We start from the raw sequence: 26376 nt of genomic DNA on the forward strand, positions 1-26376 counted from the left end.
TTTTCATTGCAGCGGAGAAATAAATGTGCTCAAGTTAGGCTCACTATGGTGAGAAAGCTGCACATGCAAATATTTCCTGTACTACAAATAGCAAGATTCCTTACACATTAAGGAAGAGTATGCACAGTACACAGACTGATGCTCCATTCGAAGGAGGCAACCCGATTGCGTTTACATGACACAATGTTTGGGTTAGAAAATGGGTAAACTCGCGGTTTTGTACAGAATTTTAAAAACCAGAAAAAGGGCATACAGTGGAGCCTCTTTTTTCTAACGTCCCGGTTCTCGAACAAATCGGTATTCGAACAAAAAATTCGAGATTTTTTTGCTTCGGATGTCGGACGAAATTCGGTTGTCAAACCTCGCGAGATGAGCCGAGAGGACCCGCATGCCAACAGACTCCGTTCGTTATTACGTTCTCGTTACTCTGAGGATTGCATCAACTCTAATCATGCCTCCAAAGGAAGCAAGTGGGCCCAGTAAAGCCATCCTAAAACACAAAGACGCTCTTAAAGCAATGCGACAGTGAGCGCCCGGCGCGCTGCGGTTGCGCGATCGGACCAAATTAAGCACCCTGCGCACTGAGGTCCACTTAAATTTTGGAAAGTCCATTAGGACTTTAAAAATATTTTCTAAATTTCAGCGACCGCTCTGTCACAATAATGCGACCAGCGCGGTGCAGTTGCGCAGTCGGCGGCGCACTACGGTTGCGCGTTCGGCGGTGCGCTGCAGTTGCACGATCGGACAAAATTAAGCTCCCTGCGCACTGATGTCCACTTGAATTTTGGAAAGTACATTAGGACTTTAAAAATATTTTCTAAATTTCAGCGACGGCTCTGTCACAATAATGCGACCAGCGCGGTGCAGTTGCGCGGTCGGCGACGCGCTACAGTTCGGCGTTCAGCGTTGCGCTGCAGTTGCGCGATCGGACAAAAATGCGCAAATGAAAAAATGCTTAAAAAAGCGTTTTTTTTTTTGTTTGGAACAGATTCAATTTTTTTCCATTATTTGTAATGGGAAAAAATGATTCGAAATTCGAACGATTCACTTCTCGAACAGACTTCTGGAACGGATTGTGGTCGAAAACCGAGGCTCCACTGTATTTGTCTTTGTTTGCATGCTTACATGGTCTTTGAAAATGCAAATACTGCCAAGATTCATGTTTTAAAAGGGCTATTGTCTGCATGTAAATGTTGTGTTGGTTTTAGTTTTACAATCGAAGGTGGACACATTCCATGACACTAAGAGTCTCTTTTCAGGTTACATCTAGGAGTCGAGACAACGATCCTAATGACTACGCTGAGCGAAATGGTAAACTTAAATTATTTTCTGTCATATATGTGAGATCGAGTTGTGGTTAAGCAATCTTAGCAGGAAGGCCCAGGCTTTTGATTTGATCCATCTCTTCTGAGTTGATCCTGAGGTGTTCCCGGGCTTGGCAGGAGATAGTCTCTCCAGCATGTTTTGAGTGGGTGGAAAGTGTCAAGGTACAACCTAGAACAGGGGTCGGGAACCTTTTTGGCGGACAGAGCCATAAATGCCCATTTTTTAAAAATAATTTCCCGTGAGAGCCATACCATTTAAAAAAAACGATAGGCTAAATACAATTAAATGCATGTATTCTAATTAAGACCAACGATTTTTTTAGTATGCTAATGTATTCTTTTAACGTTTTTATATTGAAGCCTAGAAAAAAAAAACACCATTAATGAGACTTCTGGGGCTGCATCGTTTTGCTGATGGCTTTGTACTCCGGTTGATATACGGTGAGATTGAGCTTCATGCAGGCGTTGAGGCTCTCATCAGTCATAATGGCCCGATCATGAACCGTTCTTGCTGACAGAGGCATGTCTTTTATCCGTTTGAGTATCTTTTCTTTATCCGAGAAGTCGTCAAAAGGTTCATTAGCCACATCAAGCATAAATGTTGAAATACTCGCCATCAGTGAATGGCTTTCCGTTCCTCACAATTGCTAATGCGCCAGCAAAACTAGCTGAATTAAAGTCACCTTGTCTGGTCCATACACGGAGTTGCTGTTGACTAGCTTGGACCTTCCTCTGGAACTCTTCATACGCTTTCTTTCTGCTGTCCCCAGCTGGGTATTTGGTTGCAAATGTAGCATGACGTGTCTCAAAGTGGCGCTTGATATTGGAGCGTTTCATTGATGCAATTTTGTCATTGCATATGAGGCAGAGCCTCCTCTCTCCACAAATCCGAATTCTTCGGTCCACTCACTCTGAAATGTTCGGAAATCGTCATCTTTTTTTCTCTTCGCCATCTTTCTTGCTTGCCTGGCACACATCAGCTAGCTAGCTGAAATGATAAATAAAGCGGATGGAAATTTACCTCTCACGACCCCGTAGGCACCGTATTGTCCAATAAAAATGGCGCTTTTTTTGTCCGACCTGGCGTCACCCTTCTGTACACCAAAGCGCAGCTGGGATTGGCTATGACATGACGCAACCGTGGATTTCAGCAGTAGAAAACAGATGGGATGGATTGCAAACGTGATCATATTTAATATTTTGAAAGCTAATTTAACATTTTGATTTCAGTTGGTCTATTTTTTACTTTGATAATATAACAAAATTATTTATGACTTCAATTGTGTAAAAAAATGTCAAAACCAAAAGAGCCATATCTGGCTCGCGAGCCATAGGTTCCCGACCCCTGACCTAGGACATGCCTGCGAGACTATGCCTCTCTGGTTGGCTCCTGAGAGGTCTGTATCTGTGCTTCCCACGAGCTGCTGCCTCTTGAATGAATAGAGGATGGACGGACGGACTTACAATCAACTCTCTGACCCAAAGGAAAACAGTGTCGGGAGAAATACATTATTAACCCTCTTTTCAAATTTGTACTTTTCCCCTAAATTTCCCTACTTTAATGTTTAAAACCAAACCATCAAACAAATGAAAAAATCAGACAAAGGTAACCCAAGTAAAATGCACTTTTTTAATGGTGATTTTTATTTATTAAAAGTGAAGAAAAACTACAAAGCTACAAAAGTGGCTGTGTGACAATATTTTCCGCACCATAAGGTACTTCGGGTTAAAAGGGGCAGACTCAATTCCAGGGTCTTTTCTATATTTAATCCACACATAGGACGTGCCGCATTATAGGGCACATGCATGCATGCATGCATACGATAAAAAAAAAAAAAGGCAGTCAGTTCCGTTGTACTTTATTCTACTATTTACCGTATTTTTCGGACTATAAGTCCCGTTTTTTTTTTCATAGTTTGGGTGGGGGGGCGACTTATACTGAGGAGCGACTTATGTGTGAATTTTTTCACAAATTTTCAAAATTCAAAAAAAAAAAAGTGAAACCGCGATAAACGAACTGCGCGGCGGTTGTTCACATAAAGGACAAAGATTCATTCGATCACGGGATGACGAAGGGCCCCACGTACTACCGGCATCATTAGCGGCTTTGTTTGTGACACGGAGGATGAAGAGTTTGAAGAATTTCATGATTTGGAGTGACACAGAAGGTTTGAAAAACTATTATGGCTAAACGTGTTATTCATGTAATAGTTATTTGAATAACTCTGAATGTTACGTCAGGCCCGTTCTCAGCTCTTCGTTTGTGTTTATGTCTCGTTAGCATACCTATCATTTAGCCTGTTGTTGCTCGTTCATGTCTGTTCTTGGTGTTGAATTTTGTCGAATAAATTTCCCCCAAAATGCGACTTATGTATGTTTTTTTTCATGTTATTGTGCATTTTATGGCTATTGCGACCTATATTCCGGAGCGACTTTTAGTCGGAAAAATACGGTAGTCATGTACTGCATTGTACTCACATTGTTAATCAATATTAATACGCAAATCCATCAAAATCCTCATCTTCTGTATCCAAATTAAACAGTTGGGCAAGTTCGCCATTAAACATGCCAAGTTCCCTCTTGTCATTGTCTCATCGTTGTCACGTTGCTCTTCTACAATGATCCTGGCTTTCCAGAAAGCTCTCTTCGTATTCATGTTTCTTTTTCTATGCCATTTTAGAGGGTCCTAATACTGTTTGCTTTGCACAAACGATAGTCTTTATTTATCAATGGCGGCGGAGGTACGTACTCCTCCATGTGTTCCATACAGTCCTTTTGTGGCAGAAGCCACACAAAACAACTTTACAGATTTGCACAAACGATAGTATTTCCTTTACGTGTTACGTACAGTACTCTGATTGGTTTACCACCGCGATCTACGTAAAACGTAATGTCCTCTGATTGGTTCATCATCATATTGATAACCCAGACTGTTGAGAATTTATTTGTTGTGGACACATTTAGCTACTAGAAGGACAATGTTTAAGTTCATGAGTAAAATACAAGTTAACGTTAATTGGATAATACAGTTCATTTGTTTCAATGTTACGTTAACTGAACTACAATACCTATGATGTTCTTGGAGAGTACGATAATTTTTTTTTATCTGCAGTGCATTGTGGTTAGGCTGACTGACTGTTAGCTCTAGCAATCTCACACTCTGTATGTTTCAACTTTGTTATTCTCACTAAAACACGTTAAAGGAAGATGTGGGTCCTGGCTCGTCATTTCAGTCAGTGAAGAAGTAAAATATACTACACAGACAAACTTAAAAAATGTTCATCATTGGGATATTTTTTTCCATAATTGCATTCTCATTCAGGGTGGCACGGCAGGCAACTATTTAGCATGTCTCCCTCACAGTGCAGAGGTTGTGGGTTCAAAACAGTGCTCCGGCCTTCCTTTGTGGAATTTGCATCTTCTCTCTGTCCCTTTGTGGGTTTTCTTTGTGGGTGTTGCGGTTTCTTTCCACCCAAAACATGTATGCTAGGTTAATTGAGCACTCTAAATTGTCCTTTGGTGTGATTGTGAGTGTGAATGCCTGTGTCCATTTGTCCATGAGATTGGCTGGCAACCAGTTCAGGGTGTTAGGATAGGCTCCAGCACATTCGTGACCCTAGTGAGGATAAAGCATTTCAGCTCATGGGTGTGTTGATGGATTTCCATTCATAGAAATTTTGCTGGTGAAGCTTCGGAAAGGACAGGAACTGCGACTCAAAGCTTATGCCAAAAAAGGATTTGGTAAGGAACATGCCAAGTGGAACCCAACAGCAGGAGTCGCGTTTGAATATGACCCTGACAATGCACTGAGGCACACTGTCTACCCCAGACCCGAGGAATGGTGCGTTCCTAACTTAAATCACCTTTATTATTCATCATCATTAGTAGGTTGAATAATAAAGGTTTTTCTGTTTCTTCATTTATTCCTTTGTTGCCATGCTGGATTTAGGCCCAAGAGTGAATATTCTGAAATTGAGGAAGATGAGGTCCAAGCTCCCTATGACCCCAATGGAAAACCAGAAAGGTGAGGAAAGCGTCTATTGTGTCCAAGCATAGCCACAATTCAGAATCAAATAATCAAAAATCATCTTCCTTTTCCCTCTACAGGTTCTACTACAACGTGGAGTCTTGCGGCTCCCTCCGACCTGAGACCATTGTCATGTCCGCACTGGCTGTTCTCAAGAAAAAGCTGAGCGACCTGCAGACACAACTCAACCATGAAATCCAGAGTGATGTGCTCACTATCAACTGATGTCACAATGATGAATAGCACCGTTCCCTCGGAAGGTTTTCTTTGTAATCTTTAGGATCGTCAGACAGCGCAGAACAAACACATCTTGTACTTGTGGTTGCTTCTTTGGTTACTGATCATGGACTTTCACATCTCTTAAGGGTAGTCTTTACTTCACTTACTGTTCTAAAATGTCAGTGACCCAACATCTTGTTAGATGGAAGATTTATTAAATTTGTCAAACATGTAGGAATTTTTTTATTATACATAGTATGGATGCAATAAAGACTGGTTATCTTGTAGTCACAAATTACTAACTAACTAAATACAGCATCTGTTGTTTCATGCAACAAGCGCTTACGTCAACAGGAATGGTCTCAAAATATTAAATCTGCCACCCAGAAATAAGTACCGTATTTTCCGCCCTAAAAGGCGCACCTAAAAACCTAAAATTTTCTCAAAAGCCGACAGTGCGCCTTATAGGCCAGTGCGCCTTATATATGGATCAACTGATGAATTTGTTGATCCATACTGGTTGTACACAGTGCTCTGCCAAAATGTTTCAGTACGTTTTAGTACGACTAATAAATTACAAGGTCGCATCGCTTCCCAGCATTACGGCAACTGTAGTCAGGGGGCGTCACCGAATAGCTGTTGTACCCGCGAGGCTATTTCCTGTCAAAATAGGCTGCTCTGTTAATGTTTCGAGTAAATCTACGGATCGATATGGAAGGGAAACATAGGTAAGTAGTACCAATGCGTTAGATCGAACTTTAGTCAGTTCCGATCATTTTATAGGAGATCGTTTGAGAAACGCGATTGTTTACACTTTGCTGAGGCTCATGGGAGATTGCGAGGTGAGGCTCGTGAGACTTTGCGGATGGCTAATGCTATTGCGATAGCTGCTATACGTACCAGGCTATTTCATGTCAAAATAGGCTGCTCTGTTAATGTTTCGAGTAAATCTACGGATCGATATGGAAGGGAAACATAGGTAAGTAGTACAAATGCGTTGGATCGAACTTTAGTCAGTTCCGATCATTTTATAGGAGATCGTTTGAGAAACGCGATTGTTTACACTTTGCTGAGGCTCATGGGAGATTGCGAGGTGAGGCTCGTGAGACTTTGCGGATGGCTAATGCTATTGCGATAGCTGCTATACGTACCAGGCTATTTCATGTCAAAATAGGCTGCTCTGTTAATGTTTCGAGTAAATCTACGGATCGATATGGAAGGGAAACATAGGTAAGTAGTACAAATGCGTTGGATCGAACTTTAGTCAGTTCCGATCATTTTATAGGAGATCGTTTGAGAAACGCGATTGTTTACACTTTGCTGAGGCTCATGGGAGATTGCGAGGTGAGGCTCGTGAGACTTTGCGGATGGCTAATGCTATTGCGATAGCTGCTATACGTACCAGGCTATTTCATGTCAAAATAGGCTGCTCTGTTAATGTTTCGAGTAAATCTACGGATCGATATGGAAGGGAAACATAGGTAAGTAGTACCAATGCGTTAGATCGAACTTTAGTCAGTTCCGATCATTTTATAGGAGATCGTTTGAGAAACGCGATTGTTTACACTTTGCTGAGGCTCATGGGAGATTGCGAGGTGAGGCTCGTGAGACTTTGCGGATGGCTAATGCTATTGCGATAGCTGCTATACGTACCAGGCTATTTCATGTCAAAATAGGCTGCTCTGTTAATGTTTCGAGTAAATCTACGGATCGATATGGAAGGGAAACATAGGTAAGTAGTACCAATGCGTTGGATCGAACTTTAGTCAGTTCCGATCATTTTATAGGAGATCGTTTGAGAAACGCGATTGTTTACACTTTGCTGAGGCTCATGGGAGATTGCGAGGTGAGGCTCGTGAGACTTTGCGGATGGCTAATGCTATTGCGATAGCTGCTATACGTACCAGGCTATTTCATGTCAAAATAGGCTGCTCTGTTAATGTTTCGAGTAAATCTACGGATCGATATGGAAGGGAAACATAGGTAAGTAGTACCAATGCGTTGGATCGAACTTTAGTCAGTTCCGATCATTTTATAGGAGATCGTTTGAGAAACGCGATTGTTTACACTTCGCTGAGGCTCGTGAGACTTTGCGGATGGCTAATGCTATTGCGATAGCTGCTATACGTACCAGGCTATTTCATGTCAAAATAGGCTGCTCTGTTAATGTTTCGAGTAAATCTACGGATCGATATGGAAGGGAAACATAGGTAAGTAGTACCAATGCGTTAGATCGAACTTTAGTCAGTTCTGATCATTTTATAGGAGATCGTTTGAGAAACGCGATTGTTTATAGAGGGCTCGTTGGTTATTGGCTAGTGGATGCATACCGCAACCCTAGTCAACCTCAGTTTGATGCAGTATAGCTTCTATTTTATGCGCCTTATAAGCCGGTGCGCCTTATATATGGACAAAGTTTTAAAATGGGCCGTTCATTGAAGGTGCGCCTTATAACCCGGTGCGCCTTTTAGGGCGGAAAATACGGTAATCCTTTTCACATTGCACTGAACTGGTATAAATTGGATGACTGCGAATGAGCTGTGATGACTAACAAAAGCACGGCAGAAAATTACAGGCACATATCAAGACTTAACACTACTAGAGGTAGGGACAAAATTAAATTATATAACAAAGATCACTTATTGGCTCACAGGGATCGTCGGCAATGACGATTTGAAAATGAATTTGGCCAGATAAATATTTCCCAAATTCACCACTCAGGTGAAGCGCCAATTTGGTTGATCAAACTCGCCTTGTGGGAACGGTCGCAAAGGCTGTCATTATGAAGCCGAAATGCCAATTTGGTTGATCAAATTCGCCTTGTGGGAATGGTCTCAAAAGCCATCATTGTGAAATGGAAATGTCCGTATGCAGATCAAATAATTCCACAATTCCAAACACGGCCAGTGACGCATATGAATGGCGATTGTATCATCACAACATGGCTTTTAATCCAATCGCATTGTTTGTATATGCCGGTGGCTACTAGCATTTTTACATCATTGCTGAGAGACATCTGATTGCAGAACAGAATGGTAACACCATGCCCAAATGCCTTATGATTGAGCGTAGTACCGTAATTTTCGGACAATAAGTCGCGGGTTTTTTCATAGTTTGGTTGGGGGGGCGACTTATAATAAGGAGCGACTTGTGTTTTTTTTCAAAAAAAAAGAAAAAAAAAGTGAAACCGTGATAAACGAACCGCGATGTAGCAAGGGATTACTGTAATTTGAATTTCAAGTGACGTCAGCAGCGCGACGCGGCGTGGCGCAGCGGTTGTTTACAAAAAGGGCAAAGATTGATCACGGGATGACGAAGGGCCCCACGTACTACCGGCATCATTAGCGGCTTTGTTTCTAAGTGACACGGAGGACGAAGAGTTTGAAGGATTTAAGGATTTGGAGTGACACAGAAGGTTTGAAAAACTATTATGGCTTTTACGCACGCCCGGTCCTACTTTACGGAGCTCTTTCACCTCCGTGGATAGGAGTCGGGGGCCGGCGCTCGGCCGGGTGGCTGTCCGGGGACGGTGGATGGGGCTCGGACATGGCCTTTACGCACGCCCGGTCCTACTCTACGGAGCTCTTTCACCTCCGTGGATGGAAGTCGAGGGCCGGCGCTCGGCCGGGTGGCTGTCCGGGGACGGTGGATGGGGCTTGGTCATGGCTTTTACGCACGCCCGGTCCTATTCTATGGATCTCTCTTCCACCTCCGTGGCTGGAAGTCCACGCCGCCACACGCCTGGAAGTTTGTTTTGTTAAATAAAGAGCCGTTTACCAAACCCACGTCTTTCCTTGTACTTTGTTAACGCTACAATCTAGTTATATACTAGATCTGTGGAATAACGACGAGGCTGACGTCAGGGCGCACGCGCGGCGTTGTTGACAAAGGATGAGGAATTTGATCGATGGATTTAATGATTTAGAGTGCACAGATGGTTTGATAATATTATTGCTTATATAATAGTTATTTGATATCTAATTTATATATCGTTATATGGGCCTGTGGAATATTTTGAAGTGCAAGCGCCGTCAGCGGCGCGCACCCATTGTTGACAAAGGACGATCGATGGATTTAATGAATTAGAGTGACAGATGGTTTTATAAACGTGTTATTTATGTAATCGTTTTTTTTAATAACTCTGAATGTTATGTCAGGCCCGTTCTCATCTCTTTGTTTGTGTTTATGTCACGTTAGCATACCTATCGTTTAGCCTGTTGTTGCTCGTTCATGTCTGTTCTTGGTGTTGGATTTTGTCGAATAAATTGCCCCCCAAAATGCGACTTATACTCCGGAGCGACTTATATATGGTTTTATTTTCACTTTTTTGGGCATTTTATGGCTGATGCGACTTGTACTCCGGAGCGACTTTTAGTCCGAAAATTACGGTATTTTTTTGTACTGAAGTCTGAGCGTTTTCCAACAAACAAATTACGGGTCGCAAGCAGACTAAGAGGTGTACTGTAATTATTTTATTTAATGAGTGTAATGATATATGACACTTCTACAATTGCCAAAAACAACTCTGGGTCAATTAGCAATACAATTAGCAATAAGTCGGTACTAATATGACATGGGGTTTTTGCGATGGAGCACATTCTCCAGTGCAAAAACTTGGCATTCACTGAAAAGAATGAAAAGTTTGCAAAGCAAACTATTTCTACTTATGCCAAGGGTAGTCAGTGATATTACATTATAGTAATTTTACATGGAACAATTAGCTGGAACCTGTATGTGGTTACAATATGTTAAAAATAGTAACTTGGTGAATCCAGAGTGACACATACTGCATGTAACGCAATTGTTACCCAAGAATGGTAGGCCTAAGGTTGTGGTTGCAGCATATATGTAGCAATTTAATAATGTCGGCGTTAATGTAACAATGGAACATGAATAGCAACATTGTTTTACTCAGTGGTGACTTTAAGGAATTTTACATAAGCACAGGTGTTTTTATTCATTTTGGTAAGTTTTCGGTTATACTTGTTCTTTACAGTTGAGTAAAAATGACAGAAAATTTTAAAAGCGTTTCACATACCGTATTGACCCTAATATAAGACGTCCCTGATTATAAGATGACCCCCTCTTTTTCAAGACTCAAGTTTGGAAAAAAGACTTTTTAACACCAAATATATTTTTCATGCAGAAAATGATTACATCTGAAACAAATGAGTATAACAATATATTCACTGAAAAGAATGAAAAGTTTGCAAAGCAAACCATGTCTACTTATGCCAAGGGTAGTCAGTGATATTACATTATAGTAATTTTACATGGAACAATTAGCTGGAACCTGTATGTGGTTACAATATGGTAAAAATAGTAACTTGGTGAATCCAGAGTGACACATACTGCATGTAACGCAATTGATACCCAAGAATGGTAGGCCTAAGGTTGTGGTTGCAGCACATACTATGTAGCAATTTAATAATGTCGGCGTTAATGTAACAATGGAACATGAATAGCAACATTGTTTTACTCAGTGGTGACTTTAAGAAATTTTACATAAGCACAGGTGTTTTTATTCATTTTCACTGCCATGTCAGCCATGGCTGACAGGGGCTGTCCTCAGGCTGCTGAGGGCCAGGGACAAAGCCTTCAGAGCTGGGGATGAGGCTGGCTTGAGAACAGCGAGGGCCGACCTGTCCCTGAGCATCAAGGAAGTGAAAAAGGCATTCTCTTGCAAGATTACCGCCCACTTCACAGACAGCAGGGACGCACAGAGCCTATGGCAGGGCATTCAGACCATCATGGACTACAAGCTCGCGCCGCAGAGCTGTGAGGGCAACATCCGTCTGCTCAACGATCTGAACCGCTTCTTTGCTCGTATCGACGCTCAGAACAGCACTTGCCCGCTGAAGACCCCTCCCCCTCCACACGAGCAGCCCCTGTGCCTCTCTGCCGATAGCGTGAGGTGGACGCTTGCCGCTATCAACACCCGTAAGGCGGCGGGCCCAGACAACATCCCAGATCGAGCGCTGAAGGACTGCGCTGAGGAGCTGATGGGTGTCTTCACGGACATCTTTAATATTTCCCTGCAGCAGGCCATCGTCCCATCATGTTTCAAGGCTGCCACCATCGTACCTGTGCCGAAGAAACCTGCTCCATCCTGCTTCAATGACTACCGCCCCGTGGCACTGACACCCATCATCATGAAGTGCTTTGAGCGGCTTGTCATGGAGCACATCAGATCCATTCTCCCCCCCACCATAGACCCTTCCAGTTTGCGTACCGAGCCAAACGGTCCTCTGAAGATGCCATCTGCTCTGCCCTCACCCACCTGGAGAGAAGGGACTCGTATGTGAGATTGCTGTTTGTGGACTTCAGTTCTGCATTCAACACCATTGTACCACAGCGACTCATCTGCAAACTCGACAAGCTGGGCCTCAGTACCTACCTCTGCAACTGGCTACTGGACCTCAGGTGGTACGTGTTGGCGAAAATATCTCCGCCAGCATCACGCTGAGCACGGGGGCCCCCCAAGGCTGCGTGCTCAGTCCGCTGCTCTTCACCCTGCAACCGCGTGCTGAAATATGCCGACGACACGACTCTGGTGGGTCTCATCACCGAGGGCGACGAGACTCAATACAGGTCGGAGGTCGACCAGGATGTAGTGTTTGTGTGAAGTAATAGAAATGACATGTAAAGGTCATTGCATAAAAGGTTTGTACTTTTACTAGGTAGTAAAAGCATGGATATTCAAAAAAAGCTATTTGAAAACAAATGCATTTATCAACAAGCCTTAAAAAAAACATTCACCAAAAAACTACTATCAGTGATTCTCATTAAATACGACACTGTTATTATGAATAATAGTTTCCATCACTTCAGTGCCTGCAGGTCAGATTTATGAAATATGTTTATCTAATGAGGCGAAATCACATCAAACGGCAAACATTCTGACCAAATACATCATCTTGAAGAATCAGTGAAACAATACTTCTAAATAAAATAATAAAGAAATCAATAGGTCTCCCTTTTTTTGTAGTGCATCATGGTCTGGAGTAAAATTTGTTGTGGTAATTCTTAGGATAGAGCCGAGGTGTCGGTCCGTTAACCTAGATCTGTGACGGGCTTTGTTGACGTTCATGTGGCTGAACGTCTGCTCACACACGTAGGTCGAGCCAAATTGTCCTCTCTTTTTTTTTAAACACTCGGCACTCAGTGTCCACCTTTCTTTTCCTCGGGCCACTCATTTTAATGGAAGGATTCCAGGGGAAGGTTTGTGGGTGGCATTAGCGTAAAACTGTATCTGAAAGCTCAGCGCGCGAATTACGAGAATGCTGACGTCACAGCCCACACTCGAAATTCGGTACTGATGGAAATAGAGCGCGGAGTGCGCCGGGTCCGTACTACTTAGTACGTACACGCACTTCTGAGTGTGTACTGAGCTTTCTGACACGGCTTCCGGGAGTAAATGGGCAGGCGGGCGCTTCCCCATCTATAGAGGCTTTGCAGTCACGTGATTTTATCACGTGATTTTGTGTAAAAATACTTTTTAGAATTCATGCTTGATAATTCCTTTTGGTCTCTTGCTCAAAATGAACCAGGTTTAAATTTTCAAGCTACCGTTTTTTTCCGTGTATAATACGCCCCCATGTATAATACGCACCCTAACAATGGCATGTTGATGCTGGAAAAAAGCCTGTACCCATGTATAATACGCACCCAATTTTTTTTTTTTTTTTTTTTAAGTCCCAATGATCGTCACACACGCAGGGAGGCAATGGGTCCCATTTTTATAGTCTTTGGTATGGTCTTAACTAGGCTGGATGTATTTTTTTTGTTGATTTCTCCGACTGCCCGTAAAGGCACCACCGCGATCAGATGAAAAGAGAGGAAAGTGACGTGCGGACATGTGAAAAAGGCGGCTCTGTATGGGACAGACGTTGAAGAGGAATAAAAACACCCTTGGAAACCAAAACTTGCCCCTCGTCGTGACTCGGAGCCGCAACAAATGTTTCGGATTTGTGTAGGGTACATTGTGACAGCAAACGAGCAGGTGATCGAGCAAGCGTCTGATACGAGAGCATTGCGTTCGTATGGAGCGTGTTTGAAGTGAACAGCAGAGACGAAAGGAACAAGGCAAAGTGTTGTGAAATTAAATATTACCTGTAATACGCATTTTGTTATTTGCTGATTGTATTAAACTATCACATTCATTGTCAGTCAAGAAGAGAAGAGGACTATTATCCCTTCTTTGACGAAATGACCAGAGCACAGTACAAACACACTATTGTTCTTTCGGTATTTATTCAACCCACATTCTTTCACAACATGACAAGAAGAGAACAATACATAAATCAATACTCGTACCAGTACCATGATTTTCTTAAAAAAAAAAAAAAAAGAAAAAAAAAATTAAAAAAAAAAAAAAATTAAAAAAAAATTGTACCCATGTATAATGCGCACCCCAGATTTTAGGACAATAAATTAGTTAAATTTTGCGTATTATACACGGAAAAAAACGGTAATTTAATGAATGATTCATGAGAAAATTTACCAAATGCCAGGTAAAATATGCATAAATGGACAGTAAGAGGTCTAGCCTTGTATATTATATCCAAATTAGGGACTGATAATAACATAAGGTATGTCATATTATCTGTTTCAGGTAAAACACTCTCAACGGATGAATGATCCTCCCCTCAGACCTTGGGTAGCAATAGCGAAAGATGGTCAGATCCTGTGCTGCCACTGTACCTGCATGGCTGGATTGGGTGAAACATGTTCACATTCAGCAGCATCCCTGTTCGCCCTGGAGACATTAATATGTATGAAGACGGCCACTTCATGCACATCACTACCTTGTCAGTGGCTGAAACCATCAGCATCGCACATAGAATATGCTGAAGGATGCAATATCGATTTTGCCCGTCCAGCCCAGAAACGAAAGTCAGAAGTTTCAACTCCTGAGGAAAGTGCTGCGAGAAAACTGCTGAATGTTCCTCCACCAACTGAAGAGCAGAAAGCTGCCTTTTACAAGGCTTTGTCTGAATGCGGTGGAAGACCAGCAATTTTGAGCATTGTCCCTGACTATGCTGACAACTTTGTGCCAAGGGCAGTGAAGCGAAAGCTTGCTGTACCTCTCTCACAGCTGTACGATTCTGGCAATATGAAACTCAGCCCAGATGAACTTGCACTAAAATGCCGGTCAGAGCTGGAAAAGTTACATTCCATTACCAGAGAGCAGGTTTGTATTTTTTCCGCACTTAGTAATTAATATATATATCATGAATAATTTATTGTTCTCCAACCTGTTACAAATAATCTAATCATAGTGAAAACAATTTTTATTAAAATGTTTTTCAGATATCTGCGGTTGAAGAAGAGTCCAGGGGCCAAGCAACATCAACAACTTGGTTTCAACAAAGAGCTGGGCGAATTACGGCTGTTGGGTCCACAACATTTATCTGAACAGAATCTCACAGAGGCGGGATATGTCTTCGATGGCAAGCGACTTCTGCAGAAGGGCGCAACCCCAGACACACAGCGAGTGTGGCTGAGATCCGCGCCTTCCCTCAGTTTGGTCGTGCCTTTTATTGAGGAACAAACAATGGGGCAAGTGTACATAAATGCATAGCTTCTTTAGACAGGAAGGACATTCCACAATTACATCTCATGACCACAGCGATACTATTACGGACAGAAGCAGATGGTCATCTCATGACTTTAGCTTAACAAAAACGGAGTCTTAGTGGTCATGGGATGGATACTTCTGTGGCGTTCTCATGACTTCTACTTAAATAAGACGTTTGTCTGCTTCAGCCATCCCATGACAACCTCATGATCTGTTCATGGATAGCTAACTATGGGGCTTATTGTATAGTGCGACTCATGACTCCAGACATGAGTTCCTTAGCCAGCCAGATGCTCCCAAGTCATTATCACGAGGCCAAACTGTCACATACTGTGGAAAATCTTGCACACATAAGTAGATACATAGAATCCAATGATAAAAAGTATATTTTTCCCAACATTCCCCCCTGTTTAACATTGGAATTCATGGGAAAACAAAACATCAACTAATAACTACATATGTGTATAAATGAGTATACGCCTACACGATATAGTAACATCAAAAAGTATGAAAGTTTACATTCCAGTTTATCAGAACTACAGCTCTCCATTCTGCTCTGGCCATGTTCGTCATAATGGAATGTATTTTGTTTTGGATCATCAAAAAGAAAAAACAAACCGGCAGGCGATTTACGCAAGGTGGTCCCACTCATCTTGTTCACGCTGGACCAACATGATATTCTGGACAGCAAACGCTGATGTCAACATCTTAGTCATCATGTGACGAATACAAGGAATGATGCATGATGTAAAAATACAGAGAAATAACAGTATGGCAACTAAAAGAACTGCGACTTTCAAGAGAAGTTGCCTCCAATTGCCGTAAAACAGCCACCAAAAGGGATGGACATCCTTGGCCGGAGTTTCATCCTGGGACATAGCCCTACGGAGGTTCCGAAGTCCTTATAGAGCAGTGGTTCCCAAACTTTTGCAGGCTGGCGCCCCCTTTGGCTCCCCAGTGAATTCCTAGCGCCCCCCCCCCCCCCCCCCCCCCCCCAAGGCACATATGGAAACAAACACCTCTTTCTTGATATTTGGTTTGCTGCAATTTGAAAAGAGAAAGGTTAAACACAAATGTGTATTTCACAAATAAAACCCAATTTAGTATTTAGTAAACCAATTTATTTTTTAGCAGTTTTAACTGCCTGGTTAGTTAGCCTGTCGCCACATATTAGCTTTGCGGGCTCGACTGGGGAAACATGTCACGTGACCGGGACGAGTGTCTTGACCTGAATTAATTGATCGTCGATAAAAAAAGAAAATTCTGTGCGGCTTGGCGGCCCGGTACCAAGTGACCCACGGACCGGTACCGGTCCGCGGCCCGGTGGTTGGGGACCACTGCCCTAACCAGCTCAACACAACACAACACGGCGCGTTCTGGCGAGTCCCCAATTTCATGTTGACTTGAACTCAAGATGATGTTGACCGCCAGAATGCGGTTTTTATTATAAGATAAAATTCTGAACATTACAAGCTTGAAATTACAAACCTGAGCTTTTGCTTTTGTAGTCTATGCTGGCGGATCTGACTGGGCCAGAGCGGCGTGTTGTGTACAAATCGACTGCCGCCCCCCTACCGCCCCTTTCTTCCTCACCGCCCCCCCAGATCTTTCCCAGGGGGGCGGTACCGCCCACTTTGGGAACCACTGTTGTAGAGCATACTCGATGTGGGTGTCATTTTCTCCTGGGATGTAGGTACAACAGGAGGTACCAACTATTTCACACACACCTCCTTTTTCGGCAGTCAGGAGGTCCAAAACCATTCGGGACTGCAGTGTCATTAGTTTCAGAGCTTGCAGCTCCGTCTGGTAACCTGTAAGGGCCTCTAGAGTAAAATTGGCAAAGGTCTTCAACCTGTAGTCCATAGTTTCTATTCGGAGAATAGTCTTAGCCACACTCGCCTGTGGGAAGAGTGTGAGTGCCACCTTTTGTCCTGTGCTCCAAAGCTTGTATTCATCTGGTACGTCTGAGCCCCAGACACTGTCGTAGGGACGGAAGGTGGGGGCAACAGCTGCACGTGTCTTTCGCTGATGATGTTCCTGAAAAAGTGTCAGACTGAGGAACACAGTGTGATCTGACACATATACGGGGGCACATGTGCCATCCCATTGTCCTGGAAGGACTGCGTAGCCTCGGCGACCACAGAGCCACCATCCCCCTTCGATGATGGAGTGGGGATTTTCGCCTCCTGCTAGGATTTGTCTGATTGCTAATGTGGTATTCATCGAGGTCTCGCTGGAAGGTTCTAGAAGTGCGGTGGTGATGCAGCGTTTTGTATCTCCCACTTTTACTCCATCAACACGTCTTCGTCGGAAGCACAGGGGATGTGAGATGGTTTCACTCACTTCGAGAGTCACTGGTGCGGGTGTGACGACAGAACTTCGTGACACTATTGTGAATGGCCTTGAGATGTTGTAACAGGGATGGGCGGCTAGTTGTGCCTCATTACTTTCCGACCGTCTGAGTCCTTTGAGGGGATTAAACCCAAAAGCCCTTAGTATTGCGAAACACCATCCATTTTTCTCTGGCATGGGTCGGGCATGTAGGACAGGTTGTTGACTTGATCGTGGCATTATGGAACATACATAACATTTAGTTTGATTGTATGTTTCGGCCAACATGGATACATACTGGTACCACATGTTGTCTGCATGGGGTATATCTGGGTTTATCTTTATATACTTTGTCAACAGTTCGGTCGTCATTCTCTTGATTCGAGCGGAAGTTCCACTTCCCCCTTGGGGACCCTGGACACTCCATGTCATTGGCAAGCATGCTACAGCCACAGCACAGACAAGCACTCCTCTGAGTGCCATTTTCCGTTCAGTTCCACAGAGCCACCTGAACCCCTAGGGAGCTAAATGGTCAGGGTTCTTAGTTCTTCACCGGTTTGAGACTGATGCCAAACTATAATTGGCACCCCCTTTGCAGCCGGATACTTCGCCCTGACCGGGGCCTAGGAGCCAAGCACTCTCTGCAGCTTACAGTGGCTGAGATGTATCCAGCTGGGTCTTTCTGCACAGCTGTGGGTGTGGCGAGTAGGACTTGGAATGGTCCCTCCCACCGGGGTGAAGACCACGTCTTTCGTTTGATTACTTTGATGAAGACCCAGTCACCTGGTTTTGCTGAGCCATCCTGTGGAGATAAAGGAGTGGAGGGCAGTAAACTTGCATTTGACACATTTTTCGTTTGCATGGTTTTGATCATGTAGTCAGCTAGAGTTAGCTCTTCTGTGTCTTTGTCTTGATCATGTGAGATCAGAGGGAGGCTGTATGCTCTGCCATGAATGAGCTCAGAAGGGGTTAAACCCTTGCCACAGGGCATAATCCTCATATAGAGTTTTACCAAATCTAGACATTCGGGCCATGGTCTTCCCGTTTCTGCCATGCATTTGGTTAATGACCGAATTGACAAAATGTGGTCCGTTGTCACTGTAAATGGTCTCTGGGATGCCATAACTGGGAATGATGGTCTTGCAGATAGCCTTTGCTATTTATAGCATCTGCATTCTTTGCTGGGATTATTTCTGTCCACCTTGAACAACGTCATCGATTAGGACTAATCAGTATTTGTACAGTCCGCACCTGTTTAGTTCTATGAAGTCCATATGCAACATTTGGAACGGATATGTTGGTTCTGGGAATTTTCCTCTTTTTGGTCTTACATTCCCTTGTGGATTATTTTTTTATACAGACTTCACACGTCCTACAAAAAAGTTTTGAGTACAAATTGAAACCATACGTTGTAAAGTGTTGTGATATTAGCTCCTGCATCCCCCCTGTCGACACATGAGTACTTCCTTGTGTCGAAATTGCAGCTGCTCTAAAAAGGGATTTAGGGAGAACAAGCTTATTTACGTATTTACAACGTATATGTCTTTGTCTGTCAGATGTGCACCTTTAGCAATCCACATTTTCTGTTCTTGTTTAGGGGCTAAATGTTGCATATCATGCAAGATCTGTATATTTATTAGTTCTTCCTTTTCTGACAGCAATCTTAGAAATAGGTCTGAGGTTCCGTATTTGCCTATAGCAGCTTCCTTTGCTGTTTTATCTGCTAAGGCATTGCCTATTGATACAAAATCTTTCCTCCGTGTGTGTGCCTCACATTTGCAAATTGCAAGCTTTGTGGGCAACATTACTGCCTGGAGGAGCTGGATTAGAAGTTGTGCATGTGTTATTTGCTTTCCTGTTGAAGTTATCATTCCACGCCTTTCCCATTGTTTTGCAAAGTAAAAAACTGTTGAAAATGCATACTGGCTGTCTGTGTATACAATTAGGTCTTGTCCATCTGCTAGAGCAGTGGTCCCCAACCACCGGGCCGCGGACCGGTACCGGTCCGTGGGTCACTTGGTACCGGGCCGCGGAGCCGCACAGGAAAAAAAAAATATATATATATATATATTTTTTTTTTCATTGACGATCAATTCATTCAGATTAAGACGCTCGTCCCGGTCACGTGACATGTTTCCCCAGTCGAGCCCGCAAAGCTAGCAAAAATGAGTAAGAATTTATTTCGAAAAATATAAAAAATTTGGCGAATCTCTCCCAATTACATCTGTCAGTGCATCTGAAAAATAAGGACTCTTGACACAGGGCGCTCGTCTCGGTCACGTGACATGTCACCACAGTCAAGCCCGCGAGGCAAGCAAAAATGAGCAAGAAACAGAGAAGTTTGGAAAGCTTCTTCGGAAAGGGAAAAACGTCCAATGAGGACACTGAAGAAGAAGAGGCTACGACTTCTAAGAAAAGGAAAGCTGCATTTAAAAGAACATTTCTGGAGTCCTACTTAAAATATGGATTTATCGCCACAGGTGACTCTGACGCGCCAAGTTCACTCCGCATATGTGGCGAAAGGCTAGCTAACGAGGCAATGAAGCCTTCAAACCTGCTTCGGCACATGGAGACCAAGCATCCTGCATTTAAAGACAAACCGTAACCACTTCGGGTGTCATTGTCTCCGATTACGCCTAGATGGGAACGGCTCATTTCTGAGAAAAGAGCTCGGTGCTCCCACGAATTCAACGTTTTATTTTTATGTGGTTTATATTTGTTTTTATGCCAGTCGTATCATTTTATTTCATCCTATTTATATATATAAATATTTAAATAATAAATATATAAATATATTTATTTATATAAAGGCCGGTCCGCGAAAATATTTCTGACACGTAACCGGTCCGTGGTGCAAAAAAGGTTGGGGACCACTGCTGTACAGTAATCCCTCGTTTATCGCGGATAATTGGTTCCAAAAACCACCCCCGATAAGTGAAGTCCGCGAAGTATTTATCTGTAAATTTTTTGTGTCAATAAATGTATATTGTCATGGAAGGAATGGAGCAGGGCGACCAAATGCAGCTTGGACCAGGGTTTATTGGAGAACTCAAAGACAGACTATAAGAAGCTCGACTAGGGACACGACTAACTGAACAAAAAGACAAGATAAAGACAGGAACGCCGACGACAGACGAGACAAGAACAATCCGACAGGGGTGTGACACGCAGACAGGACTTATATACGCGCCAGGTAACGAGAGGCAGGTGACTGTGATTAGTACATAGATTGAGAGTAGACACAGGAAGGGAGGGGCGAGCACACAGACACTGACAGTACCCCCCCCACAAGGGACGGCTCCCGACGTCCCAAAAAACCGAAACCCCCAGGCGGCGAGCGGGGGTGCTGGAGGGAAGCGCACCAGTCCAAACGACCTCACTGGCCTATGGCAAAGTCCTAACCGCGCTCGGTGGCAAATCTGGGGACATGAACCGCAATCGGCGGCTACTCAGGGACATGAACCGCAATCGGTGGCAACTCTGGGGACATGAACCGCAATCGGCGGCTACTCGGGGGACACGAACCGCGATCGGCGGCTACTCGGGGGAAACGAACCGCAATCGGCGGCTACTCGGAGGACACGAACCGCAATCGGCGGCAACTCTGGAACACGAACCGCAATCGGCGGCAACTTTGGAACACGAACCGCAATCGGCGGCAACTCTGGAACACGAACCGCAATCGGCGGCAACTCTAGGGACACCAAACGCAATCGGCAGCAACTCGGGGGGCATGAACCGCAATCGGCGGCAACTAGGGGGACAGAACCGCAATCGGCGGCAACTCGGGGGACAGAACCGCAATCGGCGGACACACGAGAAGCAGAGCCGCGCTCTGCGGCAAACGGGGAGTCTGAACCACAATCAGCAGCACACGGAACACCAGAGCCGCAATCGCCGGCATTTGGAAGTCCGGACCGCGATCAGCGGCATTCGGAAGGCAGAGCTGTGGCAGCAGCAAGAGCCACCACGCGCCGCAGCAGTGGGAGAGGGGCCAGAGACGATCGCGGGTCCGACGCAGCTGGCTTGAATTCTGGCGACGCCCGCGGGTCCTGCGACACTGGGGTGGAGCCCGATGGCAGCCGCGAGTCTGATGGCGCCAGAAGTACTCCGATGGAGGCCGAGGGTTCGGCGTCGTTGGAGCGAAGTCTGATGGTGGCCGCGGAGCCCATGGCGCTGGAACAAGCTCGGACGACGGACGTGGATCGGGCGTCGCGGACGGGAGCTGGTGGTGGAGGGGGGTACAAGCGCTGGTCGCTGTAGTGGTCGGATCATTCTTAGACTTAGACTTAGACAGAACTTTATTGTCATTTTGTCAACACTAGGTGTGTACAAAACGAAATTTCGTTGCATACGGCTTTCAACAATGTAGAGGTATTTCGGCTGGTTAAAAAAAGTGACATTCTATATAAAAATATGAAATAAGATAATTATAAAGTACAAAGTGCAGCAGTGATAAAGTATGTGAACAGTGCAGGAGACAAAAGCAGTATTTACAAGTGTGCAGAGGAATGCTACGTTTGAATGTTCAACAGTCTGACGACAGCAGGGAAAAAACTATTGCAGAACCTGGTGGACCTGCAGCGGATGCTGCGAAACCTCTTCCCAGAGGGCAGCAGGGAGAACAGTCCATGGTGGGGGTGTGATGGGTCACTGATAATATTTCGGGCTCGGGACACGCAGCGCTGGGATGACAAATCCTGAATGGAGGGAAGAGGAGCCCCGATGATCCTCTCTGCTGTCCTCACCACTCTCCTCAGGTTCTTCCAATCGGAGGCGCTGCAACCTCCACACCACACCGAGAGACAGCTTGTCAGAATGCTCTCTATGGTGCTTCGGTAGAACGTCCTCATGATGGGTGGGGGCAGGTGGGCTCTCCTCATCCTCCGCAGGAAGTACAAGCGCTTCTGTGCCCTCTTGACCAGTGTTGTGGTGTTCACAGTCCAGGTGAGGTCGTCTGTGATGTGGACTCCCAGGAATTTAGTGCTGCTGACCACCTCCACAGCTGAGCTGTTGATGATCAGTGGAGCGTGGTGAGGCTGGTTCTTCCTGAAGTCGACGATGATCTCCTTCGTCTTCTCCACATTCAGGATCAGGCTATTTTCTCTGCACCAGCCCACCAACTGCTCCACCTCCTCTCTGTAGTCCAGGTCGTTGTTGTCCCTGATGAGGCCCACCACCGTTGTGTCGTCTGCAAACTTCACGATGTGATTGGTGGTGAACCTGGGGGCGCAGTCGTGTGTCATCAGGGTGAACAGCAGGGGGCTCAGGACGCAGCCCTGAGGGGAGCCTGTGCTGAGGGTGATGACATCTGAGGTGTTCTGTCCGACCCGGACTGACTGAGGTCTGTTGGTGAGGAAGTCTAGCAGCCAGTTCCGAAGGGGGGTGCTGAAGCCCAGGTGTTCCAGTTTTTCCACCAGATGTTGTGGAATGATGGTGTTAAACGCTGAGCTGAAGTCCAGGAACAGCAACCGCACGTGGGTGTTCCTCTCCTCCAGGTGAGCCAGGCTCAGGTGAAGAACGGAGGAGATGGCATCCTCAGTGGAGCGGTTCTGCCGGTAGGCAAACTGGAACGGATCGAATGTTGGGGGGAGTCTGGAGACGATGTAATCTTTGAGCAGCCTTTCGAAGCACTTCATCATGATGGGAGTCAGTGCCACAGGTCTGTAGTCATTCCATGAGGTGATTTGAGGTTTCTTCGGCACCGGAATGATGGAGGCAGCCTTGAAGCACACTGGCACTTTGGCTTGGTCCAGCGAGATGTTAAAAATGTCTGTGATGACACCAGCCAGCTGGCCTGCACATTCCTTGAACACCCGCCCAGGTATGTTGTCGGGGCCTGGGGCCTTACGTGGGTTGACTCTTCTCAGAGTCTTCCACACGTCGGCTGAGTCAAGGCAGAGGGCCTCCTCTTCCTGGTGGGGAACAGTTTTAACTGCCGGAGTGCTGTTTAGTGCCTCAAAACGCCCAAAGAAGTTATTTAGACCATTTAGGAAGTCAGCATCAACCTCACCCACCAATTCTGTCACGGATCGGATGGAGCAGGGCGACCGAATGCAGCCTGGACCAGGGTTTATTGGAGGAACTCAAAAGACAGACTCTGCAAACTGACATGACTTAACAAAACAATAACTAGACTGACTGACCGGAACGTGAGACAAGAAAACAACAGGACATGGAGACATCAAGACATAATGACAACGACAACACAATGATCCGATGGGGAGTGAGGGGCAGACAGGACTTAAATACAAAACACGAAACACGAGGCAGGTGACCGCGATTACATTGATTGAGGTGACACAGGAGGGGAGGGGCGACGCGAACAGAAACTATGGCAACCTAGACACATAGCAAAACTGGGGATGAGACGTGACAGTACCCCCCCCACAAGGGACGGCTCCCGACGTCCCAAAAAAACGAAACCCCACGCGGCGAACGGGGGGGCAGCGCACCGGTCCGAATGGCCTCACCGGCCATGGCAAAGTCCTAACCGCACTCGGCGGCAACTCTGGGGACATGAACCGCAATCGGCGGCGACTCTGGGAACATGAACCGCAATCGGCGGCGACTCTGGGGACATGAACCGCAATCGGCGGCGACTCTGGGGACATGAACTGCAATCGGCGGCAACTCTGGGGACATGAACCGCAATCGGCGGCAACTCTGGAACACGAACCGCAATCGGCGGCAACTCTGGAACACGAACCGCAATCAGTGGCAATTCTAGGGACATGAACCGCAATCGGCGGCATACGAAAAGTCAGAGCCGCAATCAGTGGCGTTTGGAAGTCCGGACCGCGATCAGCGGCATTCGGAAGGCGGAGCAGTGCGCAGCGGCAAGAGCCACCACGCGCCGCAGCAGTGGGAGCTGGGCCAGGGACGAGCTGGCTTGAAATCTGGCGACGGTCGTGGGTCCGGTGACGCTGGGGTGGGGCGCGATGGTGGCCGCGGGTCCTGATGGCGCCGGGAGGAACTCTGATGGCGGCCGTGGGTCCGGTGTCGCGGGTGCGAAGTCCGATGACCGTCACGGAGCCGATGGCGCCGGGAGGAACTCCGATGGTGGCTGCAAGTCCGGCGTCGCGGGAGTGAAGTCCGATGGCGGCCGCGGAGCCCATGGCGCTGGAACAGGCTCGGACGACGGACGTGGACCGGGCGTCGCAGCGGGAGCTGATGGAGGAAGGTCCGCATGGTGTGGAGGGGTTTGTGTGTCCTAATGATCCAAGCCAAGTTGTCTGTATACGTATATGTATATTATGGTGGAGGGGTTTGTCACGTGGCTGCGTCACCTGCCACTCGGCCATGCCCCCAATCAGTTGAATCACCCACACCTGTCACCTGTTAGTCTCTCTATTTAAACCCTGTCATCTGGTCACTCCCTGTCAGTCTGTCTAGTGATGCCACCCGTTAGCTCACCGGACCTTGTCCGTCTGACTCCCCTTGCATATTTAATGCTTTCCTTGTTCCGCCTGTCTTGATTGCCCGCTTGCGTGGTCGATCGTTCTCCTTGATGCGTTCCAGCCCGTAGCCAGCCCGTAGCCAGCCCGTAGCCAGCGCAGCCTGGTCCGTCATCCAGCCGCCTTTCCGTGACGACAACAGCCCCGTCCGATCGCCGCTCCAGCGCTCCCCTGCTCCCCTGCTCCCTTCCTTCCCCGCAATAAAGTCTGTGTCGCTCTGCATTTGGCTGTACTGCCTGTTTCCTCACAGTACAGACTGACCATCACAATGCAGCCAGCGAGCGACCAGACGGCATTGCCCTGACTTTAGCGGACCGAGACCGCAGTCTGTCGGTGGAGATCCGAACCTTGATTGAGGAGGGTCAGCAACAGCAGCATCAGCTGCAGCATCAGCTGCAGCAAATCGAGCAGTCCGGGTCACCACCCTCTCTTGGGACATTGAGCGCCAGGTGAAGGCAGCCTCACGCGACCAACCCGGCCTCAGCAATTGCCCGGAGGGTCTCCTGTTCGTCCCAGAAGACCTTCGGGCATCTGTCCTGCAGTGGGCGCACGACTCCCGTCTCGCCTGTCATCCCGGGGCTACCCGGAGGAGTCACGTGGTGGCCCAACGTTTTTGGTGGGCCACCTGGAAGGAGGACACTCGCGATTACGTCCAGACCTGCCCCATCTGTAAATGTATTAAGTCGTCTAACTGTCCTCCGGCAGGGATGCTCTAACCCACAGGTGTCAAACTCAAGATGCGGCCCACCACATCATTTTATGTGGCCCGCGAAGACAAATTGTGCATCAAATTCGTGTGTCATTACTAGAATTGCAAATTGTCTTCACTTTTAATAATATATATTTTTTTAAATATTTGACCAGTTTTTACTCGTCTGATTTGAAAACGAGTTATTTGTCAGTTTGTATTGTTGCTTTTAATGTATGTAATATGAGGTGCTCATACATTTATTTGGGTTGACAGTCATAAGGGCCCTCCGAAAGAAGCTATGACTACAATGCGGCCCGCGAAAAAAACGAGTTTGACACCCCTGTGTCTAACATGCTTCCATGTTAGAGTCTAACCCAGGGGTGGGCAAACTTTTTGACTCGCGGGCCGAACTGGGTTCTAAATTTGGACCGGAGGGCCGAACCAGGAGCAGATGGACGTAATGTTTGTGTGAAGTAATATAAGCGACCTGTAAAGGTCATTGCATAAAAGATTTTGGCCTTTAGTAGGTAGTAAAGCATGGATATTCCAAACAAGTTTTTTGAAAACAAATGCATTTATTAACAGCATTAAAAAAAAAAAAAATAATCACTAAAAAACTGTTATCAGTGATTCTCATAAAATACGACACTGTTATTATGAATAACAGTCTCCATCACTTCAGTGCCTGCAGGTCAGATTAATGAAAGATGTTTATCTTATGAGATCACATCAAACGGTAAACATTC

General features: G+C 45.7%; 2 protein-coding genes and 3 long non-coding RNA genes across 7 annotated transcripts in view; 2 read left to right on the top strand and 3 right to left on the bottom strand.

Moving 5' to 3' along the window:
* Window positions 1–5869, top strand: part of polr2c (RNA polymerase II subunit C) — a 25924-nt gene extending 20055 nt beyond the window's left edge. For all 3 annotated transcript variants that reach the window (XM_037253722.1, XM_037253720.1, XM_037253721.1), the window contains 4 exons: window positions 1260–1311; window positions 4998–5166; window positions 5275–5349; window positions 5433–5869. In XM_037253722.1, coding sequence (XP_037109617.1) covers window positions 1260–1311; window positions 4998–5166; window positions 5275–5349; window positions 5433–5577 — 441 coding nt within the window. In that variant the 3' untranslated portion in view covers window positions 5578–5869. The remainder of the gene's footprint in view (window positions 1–1259; window positions 1312–4997; window positions 5167–5274; window positions 5350–5432) is intronic.
* The window catches only part of LOC119124135, a 20028-nt gene extending 3979 nt beyond the window's left edge, over window positions 1–16049 (bottom strand). The window contains exons 1-2 of the long non-coding RNA XR_005098200.1: window positions 15766–16049; window positions 4119–4125 (exon numbers count right to left, since the gene is read on the bottom strand). This is a non-coding gene — a long non-coding RNA (uncharacterized LOC119124135). The remainder of the gene's footprint in view (window positions 1–4118; window positions 4126–15765) is intronic.
* Window positions 1–26376, top strand: part of LOC119124049 — a 793622-nt gene that overhangs the window by 462084 nt on the left and 305162 nt on the right. The window lies entirely within an intron of this gene.
* LOC119124129 overlaps window positions 1–26376 on the bottom strand; it is a 288366-nt gene that overhangs the window by 201872 nt on the left and 60118 nt on the right. The gene's annotated exons all lie outside the window — the stretch shown is intronic.
* Window positions 17448–25182, bottom strand: LOC119124134. The gene is made up of 3 exons (XR_005098199.1): window positions 25173–25182; window positions 18814–18818; window positions 17448–17597 (listed from the first exon to the last, which is right to left on the bottom strand). It is a non-coding gene; the product is annotated as an uncharacterized LOC119124134 (long non-coding RNA).

The sequence above is a fragment of the Syngnathus acus genome, chromosome 6 (assembly GCF_901709675.1).
Source record: "Syngnathus acus chromosome 6, fSynAcu1.2, whole genome shotgun sequence".
In the NCBI taxonomy this organism is placed as follows: Eukaryota; Metazoa; Chordata; class Actinopteri; order Syngnathiformes; family Syngnathidae; genus Syngnathus; species Syngnathus acus.